General features: G+C 37.5%; 1 protein-coding gene across 4 annotated transcripts in view; it reads left to right on the top strand.

Moving 5' to 3' along the window:
- Positions 1 to 26,522, top strand: part of LOC129276867 (protein ELYS-like) — a 60,836-nt gene that overhangs the window by 5,970 nt on the left and 28,344 nt on the right. For 2 of the 4 annotated variants that reach the window (XM_064109858.1, XM_064109857.1), the window contains exons 2-19: positions 1,930 to 2,086; positions 3,570 to 3,823; positions 4,888 to 5,161; positions 6,028 to 6,051; positions 9,156 to 9,336; positions 10,261 to 10,386; positions 13,325 to 13,415; positions 14,263 to 14,428; positions 16,331 to 16,472; positions 16,860 to 16,947; positions 17,995 to 18,150; positions 19,014 to 19,145; positions 20,140 to 20,230; positions 20,962 to 21,048; positions 22,341 to 22,481; positions 24,360 to 24,464; positions 24,791 to 24,890; positions 25,733 to 25,859. In XM_064109858.1, the coding sequence (XP_063965928.1) occupies positions 1,966 to 2,086; positions 3,570 to 3,823; positions 4,888 to 5,161; positions 6,028 to 6,051; positions 9,156 to 9,336; positions 10,261 to 10,386; positions 13,325 to 13,415; positions 14,263 to 14,428; positions 16,331 to 16,472; positions 16,860 to 16,947; positions 17,995 to 18,150; positions 19,014 to 19,145; positions 20,140 to 20,230; positions 20,962 to 21,048; positions 22,341 to 22,481; positions 24,360 to 24,464; positions 24,791 to 24,890; positions 25,733 to 25,859 (2,406 nt within the window). In that variant the 5' untranslated portion in view covers positions 1,930 to 1,965. The remainder of the gene's footprint in view (positions 1 to 1,929; positions 2,087 to 3,569; positions 3,824 to 4,887; positions 5,162 to 6,027; positions 6,052 to 9,155; positions 9,337 to 10,260; positions 10,387 to 13,324; positions 13,416 to 14,262; positions 14,429 to 16,330; positions 16,473 to 16,859; positions 16,948 to 17,994; positions 18,151 to 19,013; positions 19,146 to 20,139; positions 20,231 to 20,961; positions 21,049 to 22,340; positions 22,482 to 24,359; positions 24,465 to 24,790; positions 24,891 to 25,732; positions 25,860 to 26,522) is intronic. The other 2 variants (XM_064109860.1, XM_064109859.1) reach the window with 1 other exon arrangement.

Here is a 26,522-nt window from a genome sequence, read left to right as displayed (position 1 = left end):
GCTGCAAAACAAATATTTTCTTAAATACATTTAATACTACCTTTTCGCACTAAGATTAATAGAGAAATAAGTTCCCTTCTGATTCATGAAATCGTAAGGAACAATACGATTATCGTTAGTGGACAATAATTTTGGAATGATTTCCAAATTAACCTAACCTTAAAAAATTCACTTACATTTACACATCCTTAAAAAAGGGGGCACATTTTCCCGAAGAAAATTTGACAATTTGACAAGCAAAATAAAAGGTTTTCACCTAAAATGGTCTGGAAGGAAATTTCGTCCATGTAAAATTTGAAAAGCAAAAAAAAAAAAAAAAAAGGTCCTCACTTGTGTATGAAAGACATATTACTAATAAAAAAATGTATGCTGTGACTTTCAAAAGGCGGGCACACTCGTGTAAAACGGCATATTTACAATAAATATTTTTATTGTGGCCGGGGCACGAGCCAGATAGCCAAAGTAGGGATGCCACCCCGAAAATCGAAGTGTTGTATATCAAGAGTATAGTGAGACCACCACATATCGACCACCTCTTTTGAAACCGACCACCTTGCGCGCATTAAAATTATTGCGTATTACAAACGATACGCGCGGGAGAGTAGGCGTAGTGTCCATAGGAACAATAAGAATCGATTTTACGAGAGAAAAAGGTAAAAATTTAGTAGAATTTATCAAAATTGTTTTGACTAGACCCGAACCCGCCCCGTTTCCGATAGGAAACGGCTTTAGAACAAATATCCGTCGTCAGTCGTCGAATCATGTGCAGGAGCTCGCAGTGGAAGTAGTGCGATGATCATTTAGCATGTTGACATCATAGAACTGATTTGGAAGCATCAAAACTTAGTGTATCGCGGGTGGTCGGTTTCAAAAGGGTGCAAATGAGCAATTGTAAAACGGTTGTATTGGTTGTTCGCCGATATATACGCGAATTGAATCTCAATCAGAGTCGCCGATCGAAACATGGGAATCTGATCTGTTCAAATTTCTGCACAAATGAGACACAAACAAGGTAAAACTGATAAATATTTTCGCAGATATGATGCTTAGAAAATTAGGTGGTCGATGTAGCGGGACAGCTTTGCGAGACGGCCGGTGGCCGCCCACCGTCTTGCGCTGCCCACGTATAAAGAAAGACGGAGTCGAGAAATGACAAGTTCGAATGAAGAGATGAAGTAAAGTTGTACGTAATATGTTTATTTTGAATCAGTATCAAATCAATAAGCTGGTGTAGTATAATAACATATTGCATCTCTGGACTGGACGACCGACAATGGGGTATAAATAAACCAACATAGCCTGCAGCAGCAAAACAAATCGTGAACGAAAAGAACTACCCCACCCTACCTAGCACACGCCCTTTTTTTATACTTCTTGGCTCAACCACCACATGGCAAAAAACCCTTCCCCAAATCGGTCCTATCACTTTTCGTGCAATGCGCCAAATGAAATTAATGCCTGTAATATACCTGTAATATCAGTGTATAAAATGGAACTAATCAATGTGCGTACTGTGATTCCAAATTCAAGTTCTTCGGCTTTCCATTATTCTTCCATCTTATGTAACTCTCTCTTCACCACTCCCCCAACTGCTCTCTTGATCAACCTTTTTCCCCTCTACAGCTCTCACACTTTAACCACTCCCACTACAGCTCTTTCAGCCACTCTCTCACTCAATTCTCTCGTTCTACGACTCTCGTGTCTTACAACTCAGTTATCTCTCCCACCTGTTCATTCAAACATGTTGGTATTATTATTATTATCATTTGTCATTTTGAAGATACGATCCTAAATGCACAAGAAAGTTAAAAAACTCTGATCATACCACAGATTTGTTTGTTAATGATAGATCCTCAACTGTCAAAGATTTCCCCTTTAAAAAAAAAAGAACTTTTTAAAAATTGATTTCTCTTGAATTGCCTTTTTTAGATATTAACCAAATGTACTCGCTGATGACTGTACAAGATGGAGAACTGCATCATTGAGCCTCACAGCATTGCTGCTCCAATAGGAATAGTCTCATCAGAGTTGACTTCCTTCTCAAATAAGACAGGAGGGGTCAATATATTTGGAGGTTTCAGTAAAGGTAAGAAGTGTCTGCTTCAAAGTTTAGTTCAAACCCCAAAATTTGAAGGGTAACGATCCATTTTGAGAAATATGGCAATTGTTTTCTTAAAAAAAGTCTCCTAATTCCTAAAGGGAACTCCTAGGTAAAAGATATGCGTATGTTATGACTCTAAAGTCAAAGTTTTTCGTAGCCATTTTCAAAATTTGTACATTTGGAGATACAGGTATGAGCCCAGCGGCCAGCAATGATGTTAAATACACCATAACTCACATTAATGTCCATTATCATAGAATTTTATGTTACTAAAAAACATGAACGTGGTGAACTCTTTAAAGTGTTGAATATCTGATCCACTGATCCACAGTGTGCTGCACTCCATCCAGGTGAGGTAAATGGGTACCGGTAGGAAGTAATTCCTTAAAAAGCTGTGTGCGCTATGAACGCCTAGCTTAGCCGGGTAATATAGGAGCGCCTTGAGCACCTAACAAGGTGGATATGTGCGCAATATAAATACCCTATATTATTATTATCTTTAAAAAGTGTGATAAAATTGTCTTAATGTCTAATGTCACATAGATATTGGCCGATATATATATACATATATATATTCAAGTTATCACAAGAACCAAGCAGTGTATTTTCTTCTCTTGTAAATAGATATAAAGCTGCATTAAACTTTAAAGTTTAACTTCTTTCATACTCATCATCTGCTTTTACAGATTCCATCCTTCAAAACAAAAGTAACACTAGGTGATCGAGCATTTGCTTGTGTAGTCCCCAAGCTCTGGAATAGTTTACCCTGGAAGTTAGGAAAGCAGCATCCGTAAACAACTTTAAATCAAAGCTCAAAACACATCTATTTAATTAATATCAAGCATTTTAGGAGTCCCATAAAGCGCAGTAGAATATATACTTTATGGAATAGTTTCTGGGCTCTATAAATTTATATATTATTATTATAGCAGGTTTGCATTGTGCAAATTTTGGTGTGTGCAAATTTAATGCAATTTTTTTTATTCATGCAGATGCTTGTAATATGATTGAATTGAAATTGAATTGGAATAATGTGAGATTTGAATTTAAGATTTTAAAAAGGAGAGTTTTCAATGTGTTTCATTCATTTCATCAAAATGACCTGGCTTTATATCAAAGATATTGAGAAATTGAAATTTCGTTTTCAGCACACTTGGAAATTTGCGTCAAAATTCCTTGTTGATACATTTCCCTAAAAAAAGACCAGGGGTCCGTTTCATAAAGGACTAGCAACTGTTGTAACTTTGCCATAATGGCAACTACCATGGTAACAGGGCTCAGCAGCCAATCATAATTGTGGTTTCCATGGTAGTTGCCATAATGGCAAAGTTACAACAGTTGCAAGTCCTTTATGAAATGGGGCCCCTGGCCTGGGTGCTACCTACTTCTGAATATCTTCTGAAATATTGTTAACTGCCATGATATGAGTTCATTTTCAATCAACGAAATAATTCCATTTGTTTTGTAGATGGTAAAAGAGGATGGGTGGCCACGGACAGCTTCTTGGACGTGATCTGCACCAGGTCTGGCAACCGGCTGGCATCTTTCAACTTCAGCCAGGTGGCGGGGTCCTCGGCAACGATCACCTGTGTCAGAGACTACCCCTGTCATAGATCGTACCAGCTCCTGGTCGGGCTTCAGACCGCATCCAAGAAGGGCATGGTGTGTCGTTTCAGGCCACACTCGTCGAAACTCCTCACTGTCGTCAACTTTTCACATGTGGTAAGTGGAGATTTGTTATATTGTAAAAAAATCATGTTCAATTTTCAGGGGCCAGACTGGCTAAAAGATCAACGATTTGTAGGTGTCATAAGCCCAGTGCTTACTATGCTACAAGAGGGCGGTTGCACTAAGATCCGATTGCAGCAAAATCGCAGAGTGTGCCCCGGCCTACAATGTGCTGCTACTGTGACCCGCTTTGTTTTTGAAGAATCGTAGACCAAATTTAAGACGTTTGGCATGTCAAATTTTTCTGCAATGTTGCTTATTTCAGCCAATCAGATTTATCCACCATGACCAATTTGCTGCGCAGCTGCAGGGCTGACAACATACACGCAAAAGGCGCCATGGCATGGAGATGCAGTGTGTTTCAGGGCTGTTGCAATGTGTGCGCTGACCTGCGATGCTATCGCACAGAGATGCAATTGGCAACTTTTTGCCATCGGATCTACATGTAAGTGCAGTCGCATCGTAGTGTGTGCTGGGCTGTACTCCTACATGTGTGAAAGTTTTGTCCTTTTTGTGATGTCACTCCTAGGCTTCGTCTTACAGAGAGTTACGATTGATCTGATCAGTCTCAAGTATGTAGAAATCCATCAATGTCATAATTTTTTCTTTAGGAAATTAGCCCAATGTCCTTTTAAAACAGAGAGAAGCAAACTGAATGGTCAAGAAAACCGTGAATGTATGAATATACGTCATTCCTAGAAAATATTTTGGACAAACATGCATTTTAGATGTTGACGTTTCTGGCTTTCCATAGTTGTTATTGATCGGATCAATCATAACTCTTTGTAAGACGGGCCCCTGTTATCCTGAAAACTTGACATGCATGTATCCCAGTGTTTCTCTTACAAAGAGATTATAATCTTCATTTAACCCTTATTATACTGAGGGGGGGGGGTCAATTTGAACCCCCCTCCACAAATTTTTTTTTTGACCGCGCTGTTCTCTGACTTTTTACTTTCAAGTCTTGCTCATCTTTTGAGACCAAATTGCAATGCCTGGGTACGCAGTTCCGAAATTACCTATATTATTATTATTACTATCTTCCTCCTGCTACTCAGGTGACAGCTATTGACTGCGTGACATCTGTTGGTGGTGTAGAATCCCCAAACTTTGCCCTCAGTGATGAACTCCGACGTTTCTTTGGCATCGTTGCTGTGGGAACCAAAGGTGGCCATGTGTACATGCTGGACATGAAGCTGGATGAAGATGTTGAATTCTGGGATATGACGAGAGGACGCCCTGCTCAGATCATAGCCCCAGGAATCCCGGACATTGATCAGAGACGCCTGAAGGCTGCTGCAAAAGGAGAACATCTTTGCCTTGATCTAAATAGTGAGTTTGAATCTAGTAATAAAAGTGATGACATAAAAAAAGTGTAATTGCATATCAGGGTTTTGAATACCGTGTTTCAGTAGAGTACCTGAAACTTCCTCAGCCTAAACAGAAGCTCGCAGGTCATGATTATTCAGCTAGCCTTTCCCAATGTTAGATAGCCCCATCAAATCTATTTCAGGCCTTTTTCTCTCATACTCTTCTTGAGATTTCATTGTTAATTATCTACAGATTAAGATATCCTTTGCTTTTTCCCCTTTAATTTGTAAACCTCCATGAATTATTTTTTTTAAATATTATTCCTAATTACTCCGATGATAGTAGGTGATATAGATAGGAATTAATTCTGTGTATAAGACAAAGTAATCCAAAGTGAAAAACTGCATGCTTTTGTATCAAAAAGATTTTTTAATTAGTTTCACTTGTTCATGATTAAAAGGTTTTCTAAATGACATAATGATACATAAAATTTTCTTAGATGCATGTTTAATAGTCAATTGATTAAAAAACTAGACTGATACAAATTATAACACCTCATGTAGAAGAAGAAATTAAAGGGATAGTCCGGTCTGAAAATATTTATATCTAAATAAATTGAGTAAAATTCACAAAGCAAAATAATGAAAATTTCATCAAAATCGGATAACAAATAACAGTCATTGAATTTTAAAGTTTAACAATATTTTGTGAAAACAGTTAAATGCACAATTTTGATAAAAATTTTCAGTATTTTTCTTTGTGAATTTTACTCTATTTATTGAGATATAAATATCTCCAGCCTGGACCATCCCTTTAACATAATTCAGAATATCAATTTTGCACCATGCTGAAAACATATTTATTTTGATTGTATGAATGCATGCCAGATGCAAGCCCTGCAAGTTTAACTGGTGAGTGCATCGATTAGACCCCATTCACACTCAGTCTCCTGAACTGGTTCGAACTAAAGTAGATTCAGTGGGATTGGTTCACCGTGACTGAGAATGCTCGAAACAATCTTAAAAGTGATCTAAGAAATTGGTTCATATGACCGGTTCCATGACAATTCCTCTGGCGACAATTGCTTCAATATAAATTCCACATGTTAATTCAACCCTGGATTTAACACTATACCCTCGCCTAAACCTGACATAAAACCCTATTAAAACCCCAACCCGACATCTAAGATGAAATAAAGCCTGGAACAAATGTTTTGTTACCCACTTGACCACTTAACACTGTTTTCAAGTTTATTCACTAATGGTGAACGGGACCTTTCCAGGAAGCGATCTTCACCTGGGACCTGCCTCATAAAGGATTAAAAACTCTTGTAACTTTGCCATCATGGTAACTACATGTACCATTGTAACAGGGCTCATCAGCAAATTACAGTCAAGGTTTCCATGGTAGTTGCCATAATCGTAAACTTACTATTGTTGCTCTGTTTGAAGCAGGCCCCTGGATGTATTAATAGTGTGTTGCACAGGATTGAAGTAGTTGTGATATTGAATGGCTTGACAAAGATCTAGGCCCGAATTCACAAAGGTGGTTTTTTAAAAGCATCGGTTGAACCCATGGTTTATGCAGATTTCCTGTATAAATTACGCTTATTTTAATACTGTGTATATAACAAAATGTCCAATGCTGTTGCGCGCTTTTGTCACTGTGTGCCTATTTGACGCCTTTTACCATAGTTACGTATGTTATTTTATTCATGAGTCCACTCTTTGAAGAGTGGACTCATTAATTCAAGACAGTGGACTTATAAGTAAATAGGGTACACAACCATGGCAACAGGCCTCAATTTGGCGCACTATGAAAAAAGCGAGCATCAGCATTGGACATTCTTTTAGTATACGCGGTAATGAGGCGTAATGTATACAGGAAATCTGCATAAACCATGGGTTCAACCAATGTTTCAAAAACCACCTTTGTGAATTCGGGCCCCAAAGTTTTTAATTGCATTTGAACCTTTGACCCTCTGCCCATCATTGATCAGGGTCATGTTTCATGAAAACAAATGGACAATTTCTATTACAAATTTACCATCAGCCAATCAGATTGAATGATTTCAGTAGCTTTTAAATGTTATTGTAAACAAGGTTTATGAAACGTACCTCAGAGTAATTCTCTCACAAAAAGGTCATACATGTAGATGGTCCGACTGTGAACACAAATAATTTGACCCGATGAACTGGTTCAGTGTGAATCTGGTCAGGATATCAACTGTGAATGGGGTCTTAATGTCATTCTTTGGGTTGCAGTTCTGTTTCCTCTGATCACTTTTAAATACATTTTTATAACCTCATGGCCCGTATTCTGAAGTCAGGTTTAACTTAGACCATGGTCTAACTCTGTGCTAAAATTATGGCAAGCCAAAAGTGTCAAAATTTGTATTAAGTTGTATGTTTCTTATGTTTGCTGTGCTCTTTCCTGATTCATTGATGGTGAAGACAATCATCTATTTATACTTCCAAGACAAACTTTTATGAATGATTTGAGAGCCAAATTAGCTGAAATATGATATATATACTGTTAGAAATTTATGTAACAATTGGATATCCATACTTAAAACCACAACTTTAAACCTGAGTTTAAGTTAAACCCGACTTCAGAATACGGGCTCATGATTTTAGCCAGAGTGCTAGTGGTGTATTAGATTTTTTTATGCTGGAGTTTAGGCATTCCATTTCTTTCTCTCCTTTGCTCCTTGTCAGACACTCCTGACTCAAAATCAATTTTTTATTCAACCAACTGTTTGTAATTGTATTTGTTGTGAGATAGATATTCTTTGTTGATTTCTCCTTTTCCATCTCTGTCTGTCTCTCCCCCCCCCCTCTCTCTCTCTCATTTCTAAATTGCTTTTTTTTTTTCATTTTTGACTGATATGTAATAGCCTTGATTAGCCTAGTTACATAAGGTTTGCTGTGCTTTGCAGTGATTTGCCTTTTGCTCCTTTGTATGGTAACTGGCATGTTTTGCAAAGTGCTTTCAAGAGATATTTGGATCAGATTATATCCAATCTGTTAACTTTATTTTTGCATGCGAATTTTGCCATTTTTTATCACTTCTGTAGTATTTGAATTAATTTTGCCGTTCATCTCACTGTTGGATGATTTCGCTTTGTATACATATTGGCAATGAGTTCTTAACAGCTCCCCTATTTCATTTCATAAAGAAATATTTAAGGTACTTTTTTTCTTTTTATTGAAATTGAAAGATGGAAAGTTAGTGGGATTTCCTTTTGAACTCTTTAGTTGCATGTGAACTTTTTGGAGACCAAATCAATTTTTCATTCTTGCGACCCACTGATTAGGCCAAGGTGATAGCTATCATACTGTGTAGTTCTCCACTGCCTATACTAGTTTTGTCCTATTTTCCTTGTGGACTATCTGATCATCTCAGGTTTCCCACAGTCATGGAAAATCCTGGAAAATTTTGTGGTCATGGAAAGTTAGGGAAAAGTCAGGAAATTTGGAAAATTTGTGAAAAGTTATGGAAAGGGGATTTTGGTCATGGAAAAGTCATGGCATTGCATTAACCTCTTGGCTATGGCTATGGTACCCTGGTCAGAAACATCCCATATACTAATAATAATAGATTTACATGTCATGAGTAAGATAGTGGGTGGAACGGATGGCTGTGAGGGGAGGTGGAGGCCATCATAACGTGTCTGATTTTGGAAACCGTGCCAGAAAGGAAGTCATGGAAAGCAGCAATTTAGTCATGGAAAAGTCATGCAATTCTGTTTTCAAATTTCTATGGGAACCTTACATCTACTTTTTAATAGCATTTTATTTTTGAAAAGTAGAAAAGAAAAAGGTTGTTTTGATAAATTGACATTAATGATACAAAGCTTCTTGAATGCAATTAATTATTTTGCCTCCATTTTATTTATGCAGTCACATCATATTTCCAATATGGTGTGTGAGTTACCACAGCTTTTCAAAGTATAACCTAAATCTTTTTATGAATTAATATCCTCTTATCATTTTTTCTCTTTGATATTCTCTAGGCGATGCCTTCAGCTATTACTCCTTCAATTACTGCAAACCTGATGGTAAAATCTTCAAGACATTCCCCATCAGTGACGTCTCGGTGACCTCACTGACCTACATCCCTCAAATCGGCTCACTCGCCGTCGGGTTCAACTTTGGATCTTTCCAGCTATGGAGATTGGCCGACACTTCTCTAGAGTAAGTACAAATTATAATTATTAATGTTACATGGGGGAAAATTGCCATTGTCATTTAAGAAAGAGTGTCCCTCCCTAGAGAAAGACAAGTTAAAATCATTAATTATACATGGGGGAAATTGTCACCATAAATTCAATAAGAGCCCCACCCATTATTAAACAATTTCTGTACTGTAGTGGTGTTAGGTTGGGTCACTTGCAGTTGGGTTCAACTTTGGATCTTTCCAGCTCTCTAGAGTAAGGAAAAATTATAAGTATTTAGATGGGGAATGTTCCTCAGGTTAATTCAGGAATAAGGTAGGCCTATATAAAATTCATGTTCAGAATCTTATTTTGGCAATGGAACCATTAGTATTTTACTTCCGGAAAATCCATCCAAATTGAAAAAGAAAATTCATCTTTTCTTGTTCGAAATACAAATCTGAAATCCGAAAATAATTTTGCTCAATTGATTGTGGGCCCGGCAGCCACTGTGTAGCAGTAGAAATGTTGAACTCCAAATGGGGTATCAGCAATTCCCATCTTTTTATGTCTTTTGGTCTGGCGGGGCCGGGGTTTGAACCCCCGTGAACCCCCGACCTCCCGGTTGTGAGTTGGACGCACTACCAACTGGGACAATACAGCGGTTTCATCGCTACATTTTTCCTTTCAAAAATTGTGTATTAGAAATAAGTGGATAATATATTTGCATAAAAACCCAGTCAACAGTAATGTTGATTTATCCATCACCTTACCAATTTGAGGATTTTAAACCTTTTTGGGTGGGAGGAGGGAGCTTGGCCTCCACAGCCTCTGATAGTATTTAGCAAAACATTTATTCAAGGTAAAGGAAATACAATGTATAGAATCTTTTACTTTCTTTTCCACTGCATTATTTTTTAATTGCAAAATGTGCCAACTGTATATCGTTTAATTTCTGTTACAGTTACAGCGGTCCTTTGAGCCGTCACCCATCGCCTGTCACTCACTTCGCCTACCAGGAACCAGAGGATGATCCTCAGAACTTCTGCTACCTCTGGGTCGCTAGGGGTCCTGTGATCTCAGATTCAAAGTAAGTATCAACTTTCTTTAAATCCCCCCGTTCCACAGAGGGGAGACCATTGAAGGACCTTTTGAAAGACCAAAAATTGTCACTGAAATTTGTCATCTCTGTGGAATGGCTCAGAAAGACCCCTCAAATAACTCCAAAAAGTGATTGGTACTTCTTGTCTTTCTGGGCTTAGACTAGTCCTATAGAGATCTTTCAATGGTCTTTCAGAAATCTTTTATGCAATAAGTGATTTTCGCAAAAATCTTGAGAGACTGTCGAAAGATCATGGAAAGACTAATGAGACCTGTGAAAGTTCATCGAAAGACCATTTTCCTTTAAAACCCCCATTCCACAGAGAACAAGACCGCTTAGGCCCCCATTCCACAGAACGGAGACCGTTGAAAGACCACTGAAAGACTCAAAATTGGTGAGGTCTTACAGCGGTCTTCAAGATCACTGAAATTTGTCATCTCTGTGGAATGGCTCAGAAAGACCCCTCAAAGAACTCTGAAAGACTGATGGATATTTCTTGTCTTACTGGTCTTAGACTAGTCCTATAGAGATCTTTCAATGGTCTTTCAGAGATCTTTTATGCAACAAGTGATCTTTCAGAATTCTTTCCATGGACTTTGCCTGGTCTTTAAATGATCTCTCATGAGTCTTACAGTGATCTCCGCAAAAATCTTGAGAGACTGCCGAAAGATCATTGAAAGACTATGAAGACCTTTGAAAGTTCATCGAAAGACTGCTGAAAGACCACTCAAAGACCATTTTCTTGTAAGACTGTTTTGAACCGTTTCAAAAAGTTTTGGAGCCCATGAAGACCACGAAGACCGCTGAAAGATTGGTCAGGACTTGTGTAAGACCTCAAAGACCATTGTAGGTTCATTGAGAGACCATTGTAGGTTCATTGAGAGACCTCTGTAAGATCGACCAAAATTCATGGTCTTTGAAAGGTCTTTCAGCGGTCTTGCTCTCTGTGGAATGGCCCCTTAAAAGACCTTTGAAAGACCATGAATTCTGGTTGATCTTTCAGAGGTCTCTCAATGAACCTACAATGGTCTTTGAGGTCTTTCACGAGTCTTGACCAATCTTTCAGTGGTCTTCATGGGCTCCAAAACTTTTTGAAACGGTTCAAAACAGTCTTACAACGGTCTTACAAGAAAATGGTCTTTCAGTGGTCTTTCAGCAGTCTTTCAGCGGTCTTCTGATGAACTTTCAAAGGTCTTAACCGTCTTTCAATGATCTTTCGGCAGTCTCTCAAGATTTTTGCAAAGATCACTGTAAGACTCTTGAGAGATCATTGAAAGATCATTCAAAGATCATTGAAAGACCAGGCAAAGTCCATGGAAAGAATTCTGAAAGATCACTTGTTATATAAAGATCTCTGAAAGACCATTGAAAGATCTCTATAGGACCAGTAAGACAAGAAATATCCATCAGTCTTTCAGAGTTCTTTGAGGGGTCTTTCTGAGCCATTCCACAGAGATGACAAATTTCAGTGATCTTGAAGATCACTGTAAGACCTCACCAATTTTAAGTCTTTCTAAGGTCTCCGTTCTGTGGAATGGGGGTCTAAGACAGCTGAAAGACTGTTTTGAACCGTTTCAAAAAGTTTTGGAGACCACGAAGACCTCTGAAAGATCCATCAGGAATCGTGAAAGACCTCGGAGATCTTTGAAAGTTCGTTGGAAGACCTTTGAAAGATCAAGCAAGTTTCATGGTCTTACAGCAATCTTTTAGAGGTCTAGGATTCTGTGGAATGGGGGGTTTAGGCACCTTGTCAGAAGTCAAAGTCAATTGTTTCTTACTTGAATCCTGCCAGTGCCTTTTCATTACTAATCTTCACACTTCACGAGAGACAAAGTAATGGGGAATGCGGGGAAAGCTGCATTGAAAAGACACATAGCACCCTTCTAGCGGGAATTTCCGCTAAAAGACATGACAGACTTTTGACAAGTTGCCTTATATATAACTCTCTTTTTTTTTTTCACCTATACAGGGTGTCCCTTAAAAAGAGCATTATAATTGATTTTGTCTACTTTGCCTTCAAAATATTTAATTTTTGTTTGCATCACCGGTTAAGCACTGTTTCAATGAAGAGAATGATGCGAAGTTCATTGAAATAGTGTTCTCAGAAATCCTACCAATTACAAATTTTATATATACTTCTCTATTACCAACTAAGAGAGGACACAACAATCTCCATTACTGAAAGAAGGGACATCAAGGCCAGTCAACAAAGCATCCAAGGCCAGGGTTTTATTTAAAGGGGAAGTGAACTGTGTGTGGTCTCTCATTGACTATGTGTTATGAATACATTTAAAGAAATATATATATACGTTTTCAGATATATACTAATACTACAGAGAATATATTGACCTATAATTGTATTTGTATAGAGAAACTAAAATGTTCATTTTGTTCATTTCGTTTATTTCCATTTTCAACAATTACAGTTTGTTTTGTACATTTTGACATATAAATAACAAAACATATTTCAAGTATCCCTGTACAAAAATTATATTCAAGATTTTTACATATCAGGTTGGAAATGGAGGAGGCTGCTAAAAAGCGGAGCTTGTAGACTGCAGCCTCCTGATAAATATTCTTGTAGTTACATAGCATATAAAAATGTTTTGAGAGGAAAAGTAATTGTTTTGCTACTTGGTAACATGATGATTGCGGTATAAATGTATTGAGTAGTTAATTAGCATGTTATCATTCAGGTGGGTCTATATTACTAGACTACACTAGCATTATTGGTCAGGAAACTGGCCAGGTATGAGTAGTTGAGGACTCGAGATGGCGCTATTGGTTAGTATCTGCTTTAAGCTCTGCTGTTGTTCTGATAAAGCTAATATGAATAAAAATATGCTTTGCATCAAGAGAGATGGATTATTTTTTCACTTAATACTAGTTCATGATACCTTTTAAAATTTATTTTTCTATGAAACAGGGATGACCAGGAGACTCTAACAGACATTCATCTATTCCAGCTCGCCTACGAGAAGAAAATACAACACCCCAAGCACGGACATATGTTCAAGGTATGGTCTTTTTATCAGGGCTCTTAAAAAAAAAAAAAAAAGGGTTTGCATTCAACCTCAAAGTAAAAAAAAAAATCTTATTTGTTTCTTGTCATTCTTTTAGGCGTACACCCCCCTCCCCATATACCATAGTTGTTAGTTGCCTAGACGAAATCCTGACATGGTTATGACTTTATGTCATGACTTTATTTATGCAACTTTGTGCAAAGATCTTGAATTTTGTGCAGGGAATAATTTTGCTTTACAAATTTGAATAGCATATTTGGTCATAAGATAAAAGCTCTCAACTAAGTAATGTACAGTCCTATGTAAACAATATGCTATACAAAAGACTTTATGCATAGCAGTCTTTCAAAAATGTGGAGCCAATTGCGATGCGATACCAGGAAAATTATTCCCCGTCGTGCTATCCTTTTCAAATTTGGTCCGCAACTTATTTTTATCCAAGTCACGCTAAAACATGTTTTCTGCGTTTGTAACTCCCTATTTCTACTGTACCTCATATTTCATTGAATTTTAAAATGCTGGCAAGCTGTTAATGGGTGTATGACCATTGAGGTATTGGAATTTCCAAATTGGTGATAAATGTACTTAAATCTGCTGACAGTCATATGCACTGCACACACACAAAAAAAAGATTGCATGGAACTTCAAGTAGTGTCTTTCCTGACTATTTCATAGATTTTTTTTTTTCAAGAGCTTTTTGAGAACATTTTCTGTTGACATCAAACATGTTATTCTCATAGAACGTCTAAAAAAATAATAAAATAATTGACAATAGATTTTGCTTCTTTCCCACAACTATATTTTGATGATTCACTCAAGTCTCTCTTTTAACCTGGCCTAGGATCTTGTTGACTGCATCGGTAGGTTTGAGCACTACTTGACCGCTAACCCCTTGGACAGCAATGATGTGGTCTCTCTGGGCAGTCGTCTACTTGCCTGCTATACCCTGGACAGGGCGTTGCCCCAAGGGTTTAAGATTCATGATGATTCCACCGCAGAGGAAGAGGGTGAGATGGCGATTTCTAACAAATTAAAATAATTAAAAAAGGACAAGTCCATCCCAACAAAAAGTTGATTTGAATAAAGAGAGAAAAATCCAACAATTACAACGCTGAAACCTTCACAAAATCGGATGTAAAATAACAAAGTTATGACATTTTAAAGTTTCGCTTAATTTCACAAAACAGTGAGATGCACATACCAGTTGGTATGCAAATGAGGGAACCGATGTGACATCACTCACTCACTATTTCTTTTGTATTTTATGATATGAAATATGATATGTTCTAATTTTCTCCTCATTGTCTCGTCCTGTGAAACAAAGTTTTATTTCTCCCTGAACATGTGGTATTACCATTATTATAACATTGTATGGTACAGTTAACCCTCAATCTCCCGGGGTATTTTGATTCTTGTCATTCCCGGGGGGGGGGGCCATTATGGCCCCCCCTTAAGATCTCAGCCGTGGATTGCGCGATCACAACAAAAATTTGCATGATGGTAGAGAATGACGTAATCTACGCAGTTGCATTGGTATATTTCACTGAATTCATATATTTTTATTTTATATGAATTAATTATGCTAATTTATTCATGAAATCATACTTTTTGCTCTGATTCACTAAATAAAGCTCCTAGAAAGCTATTTTTTGGTGAAAATATTCTTTATAGCATTCCTAACAATTGTGAATGAAAAAAATTCTGGTACAAAGACCGATTTCTTATGTATTTTATTGTTTTTTAAATTTCTTATGTATTTCTTTGTTTTTTTACTTTTTGTTTTTTTTTGATTTTTCAATGGAAATAGTTCCAGACTTAACTCTGATCATAAACAAGGCAAAATTAATTAAGTTTAATCATTAAAAGTAGAAATAATGATACATTTATGAATTTTGGCCAAATACACAATTTGCATTGGATTTGTACATGAAATCACGTTTATGAGCAATTTTGGGTCTGACATGCACTTACATAATGTTGCGTAATGTCGTAACCACGTACCCGGGCGTCACAAATTTGGTCTCAAAATTTGCGCGAGACTTGAAAGTAAAAAGTCAGTGAGCGGCGAGGTCAAAAAAATTTGCGCAGCAGATATATCGCGAAAATTGTCGAGGGGGGGGGGGCCATAATGGCCCCCCCCCCCCCCCCCCGGGAGAATTAGGGTTAAGTTGGTCCATATTGTCAAATTGGTAAAAATTGAAATATTGTACAATTCAAACAATAAAAAAACAAAAGAAACAGTGAGTGGCCGACATCATCGATTCTCTCATTTGCACGTGACTAAATTGTGCATATAACTGTTTTGTTAAAAATAAGTGAAACTTCGAAATATCATAACTTTCTTATTTTACATTCGATTTTGATGAAATTTTCAGCGTTTTGCTAGTTTGATTTTTCTCTATTGATTCAAATCAACAATTTTCTGAGGTGGACTTTACCTTTTTAAAAAAAAACTGAGTTTGGAGGATGAAGTTTGATTCAGGGATTGCTTTACAAAAAGTTAATGTGAAGTACTATTCATTCATGAGTGCTAATGCACATATATGTAACCATAATGATACTATGTAGATTCCTCGGTAAGCCTGAGGAGCGTCTAATTTAACTGCTCATAAAGTAACATGGCTTTGGAAAATGAAGTGCCAAAAATGTGATTCAAAAATTTTTTCTAATGCTTAGAATTTTTTTTTTTTTTTTTAATTGTAATATGTTCTAAACTTTCGGTAAGGAAGTTATCAAACTTCATAAATCAAATTTGGCTTCAATATCCAATATTTTTTTGAGAGAGACCCATTCATCATGGGTCTCATCATATTCCAATTGTTTGTAAAGTTGTTTAAGTGATCTTTGAACACCCATGGAAGAATTGCCAATTCATTTATCTTTTTTTTGTGTGTGATTTGATTGTACAGTGAACCCAAAGGATTTGAGTCTAGCAGTATTTGTGTGGGAAGGTTGCCCTGCCAATATGGAAACTCAAGAAACCACAAACCATTTCATTGCCCTCTTTGATCTTGACCGTTATTACCAGGCTCAGATGCCCTCATTCATCAAGTAAGTGGTTTATAATAATGACTATTGACTGATTTGAAGGGCAGTGGTTTCATATATTGCATACCTGACATGTTTTTAATAGGAGAGTTGTTCCTGTCAACACAGAAATCCAGGACACCGCAAATCATTCTCTGCCCTCTTTGATCTTTATTGCTACTTTTTTACCTACTGATTATATTTTTGTTTATATGACAGGTAATCGTTGCATTCATTGCATACTAGTCATATTTCTCATGTGTATAGGGGACTTCATCCATTTTTCCCTCAAAGTACGAAAGTCCATCCTCTATAATATTCGCAAAATTCTGGAGGCATAATATATGGAGAGCAGAAAACGTTATTTTGAAAAAATGACCTTTGAACTTTAGCTCTTGTTCATGTTTTCAGGTGTGATGAGCTCACCGAGCCCCCTCCTTACTTCTCCTTCTACAACCTGGAAGCAGTGATAGATGCAGCATCTCCAGATTTTGCTCTGGTAAATAATTTGTATTTCTAGTATTGTCTCTATATATTTCAATTTCACTTTCAGCTCATTTAGCAATAGTTACCACTTTGCATACACACTTGTGTCATTGAGGGCAACAAGTTAAAAATCAGTTTGTACAATATTTACAAGAAACTGAATTGCATGTAGGTGATAATATACAAAACAAATTGATTTAATAAATATGAAAATAGTACTGAAAGTAGAGAACATGATGAAATATGAAACACTTTACAAAAGCAGTGTTCCGTTCAATATGAATACAACTGCAACAGATTTGGTCCCCAGTTGAACCTAAATGGTCACGTTAAGGCTAAGGTCACAACTCCAAAAATTAGCCTGCTCAGCGACTGGGCGGCAAGTTGTCAATCAATTTGGGTCGGTCACCGAGCGGTGGCCGCTCAGGCACCTTTGGTTTTAGGGGTCATCGCTCAAGATTTAGCACGAAGTTAAAATTCTGGCGGCGCCTGTTCACTTTTCACTCGCCGCCCTAAATACGCTCGTTGCCCGGGCGGTCGCCTTCCTGCCGCCGATGTAATCGAGTGGTCGGCGTCGAACGATTTAGGTAAAAAATTGAACTTGTTGGATCAACGGCTGTCGAGCGGTCATCGGCCTGCCGCTTGCCGGTCAGAGATATGTCGATGATCTCGCAGCAAATTCAAGAACAGCCAGGCGATTACCTAAAAATAAGCCGGTGGCCTGTGGGAGACCGCCCGAGAATTGGTGGGTCATCAGCCGATGACTGCTTGGACGTCAAACATAAAAGTTCCCTGATTTGACCCAGAATTGGCCTCGAGTAATGGGTAATCGACCGGGAACTGCTCAGCCACCGCTAAGTATTTTTACAGCCCGCTCGACTTTTACAAAAATAGTTTGAGTTTGGCAATGCCTAAATTCCAGCGGCTCCCGAGCAGGCTACTAATCGGTCGGTCGCCACTCTGAGTTGTGACCTTAAGCATGGTTGGTTGATTGATTAGATTGTTGCTTTCTTTACTTTTCTTTTTTTTTTCACTTTTCTTAATCATCTCTTTTCATCAGAATGTTCACCTGGATAAGGGCAGTTTAACAAAGTATCAATCAACTTGCCAGTCAGTACCTGAATCACACCTTCACCCGTCATCCCTTAGCTTCAATGTGGTCTGCCTCGCTGAAGGGAGTCTCGTCCATGCAGGCTTCCTGGGAATGCAAAGAAAGGTAAAGTTCCTTTTAGGCATGAATTAATTTCATACTAGAAATATTTGCATGTGATGAGAGGTATACTCTTCCAAGGGTACGATCAACAATTCTGGACCTTTTAGGCAAACGACTTTAACTTAACTTAAAAATGCTGATAATCAAGTTTCACCTTACATTTTACTTGAGAGCTCCCAGCTCACACACCTTATGGTCGACCCAGCATAGCAGCATGTGTCGTACATGTACAGGCCACGACTGTCGGAAGAATTTTCATTGTATGGCTGTACTGTTTTTGTGAAACCATAGATATCTTAGTGAAAGGACCATTCACCAGATTATGTCAACAAAATTCGTAATGGGGTTTGATGATTTACTTATACCCCGCCAAACAAAGTTTGAATGGGGTATATAGGAATCAGTGTACAGTCAGGTGGTTGGTCTAAGGCAAGTGTTGCTAATCAAACTACTTCCTTAGTTTTAATCAATTCTCATCAAATTTTGCACACATATTAATTAGTCTTGAGGTTAGGATGTGCAATACATATTTTTAGCATGAGTTGGAAACTGCGTTACTATAATATTATGCCAATACTCTTGCGCTTAGAACTGCCTTCTCAGTGTTTGATTGCTGCATATTAAATTTTGTGCAAACATTGGTCTTGTGGTAAAGACATGCAAGATCTATTGTTCCAAATGTGTTGGATTTTGTATTGCCATGGTAATGGCACGAGGCAGGTGCATTAATCACCTTCAGTGATATTTCTAGTTGATGGTTGCTTTAAAAATTCACAGCTTTAAACTTTTATTGTACTTCTGTCCAACTTTCACAGTCATGATCACCATATTTCTACACATGTCTTATCTTCTGTTATTCTTTACAGATTTTGGCCGATATGTGTAACCAGGGCCCCACCCTCCTCAGGGAGCCACGCCCATTTTACCTGCGATGCTGGAATGCCCACCTCATCCCCAGGCGAAGCTTTGCTGAACAGATACCTAGCAGTATTAGTCAGGTTAGGTTTTAACTAATTACGACGTTTTATTCCTATTTTCTACCATTTTTCTCTTCACCTTTTGGAAATAATCTGCCATGCAATTCCCACCCCCTCCCCTCTTTCAAACAGAAAGATAATAACCTTACCTTTTGTGATAGATTATGATAGAAATAAAGTTAAAAAAAGAATAGTCTTGGGACTTCAAGGCCCATATTCTTAAAATAGGTTTCAATTATACCATTGTACAAAATCATGGTCTGCACAGATATTTGTACATAATTACGTTATTTCATCGTGTGCACTATAATATAAAAAATTAATTGCATGATTTGGTCAAAGGGCACTCAGAAGGAAGCGCAATAGTACAACAAATTTGCGTAGGCCATGGTTTTGTACCATGGTACAATTGAAACCTCTTGTGAATATGGGCCAAACGATGGGTCAAGAACTTTGTACCTCTCATCTTAGAGGCTTCTTCTGCATAAATAATAGTCACAATTTTCATTTTTTTCAATACAATTAGTTCAATTTATTTATTTTCTCACCAATATAAAAAAACAATATTCAATATGTACAAGAATGAAAATTACATGTCTAAGAGAAAAACGGAAACTACTGAAAAGTTCATAAGAACTTGTGAGTTGTAGCTCCCAGTAAAATAATATAAAATACATCTGAAAATCAAATGAAAAATATACACACAGCATCAGCAATCATCAGCATACATACAAGGGGATGGGGGACAGTCGGGGTAAGTGTAGAAGTAGGCAGAAAAAAATTATTGTGACTATTCACTGATATACAGGTTTTTAACTTGGCTTTAAATGAAGTTAATATAGTTGAACACTTGATATTATCAGAAAGATTGTTACATATACGAGGGCCACGATGCCTTAATGAATTAAGTAGTATTTGGGTTTTAACTTGGGGATAATGAAATTTTTTTACAAAAAGTCTTTTCTGACCAGACTGTATGCTCTAGAATAATTAAAGCTATTATAATTCTTATCAGGTACAACAAAGAGAAGATCTTCTCACCCTGGCCCTGGAACACAATCAGCTAGGGTTTCTGGTTGCCTGTATATCAAGTTGGAGTCAAGGAGGTATGTAACGTTTGCATCAGACTTAGGGCTGTGTGAGATTTCAATGATATCGAAATTATGTAGTAATGACAAAATACTGAATATTCATTAATGGTTTTTGATTATGTTGATATATCACGATGACACAATATGACCATAATCTTGCCGAATATTTATTGACCAAAATGCTGCTCTGTATTGCTTTGAACAAGGTCAGAACTTCAAATTTGAAGTTGGAACCCAAATACCCACTTTTCATGGACAAGCATTGATGAAAGCCTTACTTTAATTTCCCCCTTTCCTGCTCTCTCTGAATTGCAGCTCATAATGAACGTATACTTATAATGAATTTTCAGACTTGGCAATATATTGCATTATTGTCAATATTTCACTGGCGATAATCAACTAACATTGAAATTCGAATATTAATCAGCACTAATCAGACTTCATTAGTCAGTTTGAATGGAGCCTTTGAGCAATATCAGCAAGTTTTTCTTGTTGACTGTATCAGGCTTGCATTGAGTCTCTCAGTTTGCACTTGTGTTGATCAATTATTTCAACTGTGGTCTTTAAACAATATCAGCAAGTATTTCTTGTTTACTATATCAGGCTTGCATTGAATCTATTAGTTTGCATATATTTAGATCAATTACTTTAACTCAATTCAACTCACTTCATGTCTTTGAGTGGTTTCACCAAAGTTTTTTTTATATTTAGATTACATACTGTCTTCTCTATTCGTATTCATTCAGACTTTACATCCGGTATGAACCTCCGTTCGATATTGGAATGGTCGTGGGGTAAAGTGGCGAGTATCAAACAGACTGTGGATGAAATATGTGAGTATGATAGAAACAAATGTTTTACTTACTTCTTGTCTTTGTCATGTCTTTCCGTTAATGCCCACAATCATTATATTGATTATTATGACATATGAACGTCAAGATTGACTTGGCCTGAATTTTGGCCGGGACCGGCGAGGTGCAATACATCGGGTAACACCCTACTATTGAATAATGTATTGGTTTTAACGTGCATAGGTTGTGACTCTCCTATACACGGGACCAACATTTGCGTCCTTTCCGATGGACGGAGTGTTTTCCAACTGCATTCACACCTGCACTGAATACAGTGGTGAGGCACGCTGACACAATGCTATAGCATCAGATTTTTTGTAAGACGCGTTTCGGCATGAGCTGGACTTGAACCCCTCACGTTGATATCTACGATCTTATCCGAAACATGCGCTCTAACTGACTGAGTCACGCCGCCTCCTTCTTACTGATCAAAAAGGATCTTTTATCTATGTATATAATATCAGTATCATTTGAAGCCATCTTATTCATGAGAATGGTTGGGTAAATCAACTGCAGTCTGACCTCTCTTGTCGGGATCTTTCTATTATCCGGACGCACACTTGCCGAGATTTTTTTTTTTTTTTTATCTAGTACGTGGGCAAATGAGATTTCAATCTAAAATCAGAATTCCTACACTAACTCACTTTGATTGCATACATTTTCCAATATAGTCTACCTACAACCACATTATTTTTTATGAAAATATCTTACCCAATTTCCCAAAAGATCTTGAGACAGGATAATTTTCCAGTAAATCAGGGCACAGCGCAACCATTTTGTCTTGTTCTTTTTTTTTTTGAAAAAAACAACAACACATGTAGCTCGCTAGGCGTAGGCCTCGTCTTGCATTACGGCAGCGCCATCTATCATTTTTGAGCCTACAGTCAGTATAACAATGGCTGACTTTGCGAAGCTGCGATGCCCGCTGTGATGATCCAATTTTCAAACTTAGTTTCATCGAGTCATTCTCTTTCTTTTGAGGTATGCTCGATGTATTCCACAATCATTTCAGCAGGTAAATAATCCAAGAGTGTACTAATATATTATTATTATTTTTTATTTAATCCAAGAGTTTTTACAACCGATCGATTTCATTTATGTGATGTGTTAGTCTACAGGTATCTGTTTAACTGATATTATTTTTAACCTGCCAATTCTTTTCAAATAAAATGTTGGTGTCAATTCATGCAATTTTCCCTTTTTTAGAGGTTAACAGACCTGTATTAATAGATGTTAGATATAAATTTTATCCATGTATTTTCCCAAAAAATTAGGCGTCCCGCTGTATGATGGCTATGGGACGACGTTAGACTCCCATTCTTACAAACTACTCAAGACCTGTTCTACTCAGCTGTGTCACATGATAGATCTCTTCCAAGCTTTACTCGACCAATCAGGAACCACGACAGATCAAGGTAAACTATCAAGTATTAAACTTTTAAAATGTACAATACAAATAATGCACTGATTTTTAGTGTGTTAGTGGTGATCCAGCGCATTTGAGGATGTTACAATGTGCAATAAGCATGAGGGATTTGCACTGACTGTTTTTTGCATAATAATGTGAATACCCGAGATGACTGCATCGACACTAATATCACAAATTGTAAATGTGCATTATTTGTTTTATGAAATGGGTTGTCAGTATGAAACGAATTGAAATTGATCACACAGTCAAAGAAGCCATGCTTGCTTTCATTTATGACATCACAAGAGTAGCCAGTATGATGCATGCCTGAGTGCATTGTCCCTTTCTTATAGCCATTTAGAAGCCATTAGCCCTTTTGAAAAATAGCTAGAAAATGTAGTTTGTCCATTTATATTTCTGCATAGGGATTAGCTTATGAAACTTGCTCAAAAAGAGGGCATTTTGTCAATTTTGCACACATTAGCATACTTGCCAACCATCCCGATTTTGGCGGAATCATCCCGATTTTTTATTGCCAATTCCGCATTACGAATATCAACCCCATAATTCTGATTTTCATTAATTTTTACATTGATAATATTGAAAAAACGGCTGGAGCGAAGGTTAGACAAAACTGAAGCGGGCACCTGGATATCGCGATAACCCAAATAGCAGTATTTTTCCACCAACTGAACACACTCTTGTATGTAGTTTTTCACTTTGCCTATCTCACATGGCGCGCACATTGCATAAGCGCGTGCAAACACAGCTAGAGCGACAACACGTGTAAATACAATGCATGCTGCGACGTCGCCGGACGTCACGATACCGCGCTGCATGCATTAAATAAGTGCATAATACGTGTGCAAACGTAAGATCCAGCTCAACGATCGTCGGTCTAATGCTAATGGCCAAAGGATATAGTTTTTCCGTGGAATTTTAAAGCCAAAAATTACAAATTTAGTGTGTGGAAAGTGGATACCGTCGCCAATGCATCGTTTGGATTGTGACCGTGATTCCGATCGTTATACAGACAGTGCAGTGGGCAGTACAACACAGTGACAGTGTAAACCCCGGGAGATCCGGCACACTTCGCGGCCGCGGTCCGCTTCGCGGGCCGGAGCTCCCTTTAATGACAGCGAGTGAGTACCGTACCGGTGCATTTGCAATTGCAAAGATTCTAAGTTCATGTGTAAGTTACAATGTACATGTGCATTTAGACTGTTACTAGTAGTCTGTTTTCGTGAAATAAAGTAAAAAATGAGCAAACCCAAAATTAATCAGAAATACAAGAAGGAGTATTCTTAGAAATATCCAGTTATTTCACTTCTATCAATCTCATCCAAATTTTCATTCAGGATATATCCAGTTAGTACAATATTGTAATGGAAATAGATCTACATGTTTTTGAAGTCTAAAAATTTGGTACAATTTCATGAAAGGAATCCTGTTGATTTTCCTGTTTCATTACACGGGGACAAAATTAAGATTTTTTTTCTTTGTGGACAGGTAAAAGGCACTTCAAAAGTGAAGGAAAACCCCCATTCACGTTCTAAAATTCCAAAAATTTCTAACCGTGGGCGTGGCAGGGGGGTAACCCCACACCCTTTCCCCCGCAAAATGTCACACGCTCGTTACTCTGAAAAATTGATTCCTCTTTTTTTTTCTCTAAAGTCGGCAAGTATGCATTAGTTCACCATGTATGATTCAGGGAAGCCTCATTTCATACCATAGTCTGAATTCAGACTCTTTCAACTTCGTTTCAGACATTGAAAACACATTGTGTGTACGAAATGGCTCATTCCAGATGATTTTCAAACTTTATCAATTCTAAGTGGAATGCCTTGTGATTTATGACTTTTTCTTGAATTGTGCTCTCTTCTAGGTGTGAAGGATTTGGAGACCAAGTTGGGCGTGGTCACTCTACTCTCCCAACACCTCCAGATGGTGCTGTGGTTCAGTCATAGTGGCCTACTACCAGAATGTGGAGGTAGGATGACGATGATGAGGATGATGATGATGGTGATGATGGTGATGATGTTGATGATGATGATGATGTTGATGATGATGATGATGATGATGATGATGACGATGATGAAGATGATGATGATGATGATGCTGATAGTGATATGATGATGATCACCACGACGATTATGACCATGACGACGATGATGATTATGATGATGATGATGACAATGATGATGATGATGACTATGATGGCAATGATTTTGATGATTATCACAAGGCAATTATGATGTTACTGAAGACAGTATGTAGTTTGAATCATTTACAAGATATTTATAATTTTATTTTCAGATGACCTTGGATCACCTCTTCATGGCCAATTCTGCTACCCATCCTCCCTCCTACGTCAGACATATGCCCAGCGAAGAGCAGAGCTTTCCAGAATGTGCAGGTATATATAAATTTTTTTATTGTACCAAACGTAAAAGATTCAAGTGATCATCTGAGAACCTTATTTTGTGAGTTCCATAACTTTGTAGTCGGGTTTTATGCCTCTGCCCATCAAGGGTGTTGCCAGAACCATTGGCCCGTATTCTGAAGTCGGTTTAATTTAAACTCGGGTTTAAAGTTGTGGTTTAACGATGGATAGCCAATTGTTACATAAATCACTAACAGTAGGGATATCATATTTCAGCTCATTTGACTCAAATCATTCATAATCATCTAAGAAGTATAAATAGATGATTGTCTTCACCATTGAAGAATCAGGAAAGAGCACAGTGAATATAAGAAACAAACAACTTAATAAAAATTTTGACACTTTTGGCTTCCCATAATTTTAGCACAGTTAGACCATGGTCTAAGTTAAACCTGACTTCAGAATACGGGCCATTATATTCTTTGGTTGCCCATCAGTTCGTCCAACTCTAAGACATGTATGCATATCAGAGTGGCGATGATCAAACTTTGCCCATGTATGCTTATAGGGGTGTGAAGATAAAGTTAATTGTTTGGAGGTCACAAGGTCATAGAGGTCATGGCTCTTTTTGTGTTTAATATCTGATAGATAAATTTGACCACAGTCAAACAGCAGTTTATTTTTCTTGAGTTACTGAGTGTTGGTATTTTACCATTTTGGTAACCCTGTGGGGAACTAAATACCTTCCAGAACACATTATTGATATTAATCCTTATAATATGATCAATTATTAACATTAAATTTGTAAATGTTGTGAGCATACATGTAGGTCATTGGAATGCTAATTGATCTTAATGTTTTATCCTGATCATTAGGAATAGCGGAAACAGTGACATCATGCTGATTGATGGCCTTGTATCCGAGGCGGGGCCTTCTCTCACCTCTCTCTGGGATCGGAAGGATCATGGGGGTACAGGAGCGTACCCCCCTCCAAGCCTTCATGTGAGTTGAACTCTGCATTTATAGTTGTGCTCCCATCGGACATTAAGTCTTGCCAGTCGAGAGAGCTATTCCACAACAAATTGAAGACTTACCTCATGAAGGAAGTATTTCCTTAATTGTTGTGGGATCTGGCCTACTTGTTATTTTGACGACCAACTGTAACTGATTGTGTTTTTTTTTTTCTTGTTAATTTGTTCAATTTCTGTGTATGTATTCATCTCATTTTCTGTATTGTATAAGTAGTTGATTGTGCGCCTTGAGTGTCATCAACAGATACATGTATGTGCGCTACACAAATCTTTTATTATAATTATCATAACTGGGCATGTCATGGTCTAGTGGTTCTGACTCTCATCTTTCAATCAAAGGGTCATGGAATCAAGTCCCGTCCATGGCATGTTTCCTTCAGCAAGAAATTTACTCCCATTGTGCTGCACTCTGAAAATTTTAACCTGGGTTTGACCACAGGCTAAACAAGAATTTAGTCCCCTCTTTTTTGTAATATTAGATTTCAGCAGCCTTATTCAACATGCATTAAAGTGTTAATGTATCTTAGACTTCATTGAAATTAATTGTCTTCTCGTAATACCTTTTCAGAAAAAGGTAATGGCCCAAATAATCGGCTACTGGCACTCCATAAAAGTGTGGTCTTTGTTAACCTCT

The sequence above is a fragment of the Lytechinus pictus genome, chromosome 14 (genome assembly GCF_037042905.1).
Source record: "Lytechinus pictus isolate F3 Inbred chromosome 14, Lp3.0, whole genome shotgun sequence".
Lineage (NCBI taxonomy): Eukaryota > Metazoa > Echinodermata > Echinoidea > Temnopleuroida > Toxopneustidae > Lytechinus > Lytechinus pictus.
This window is presented reverse-complemented; position numbering and strand designations above follow the sequence as displayed.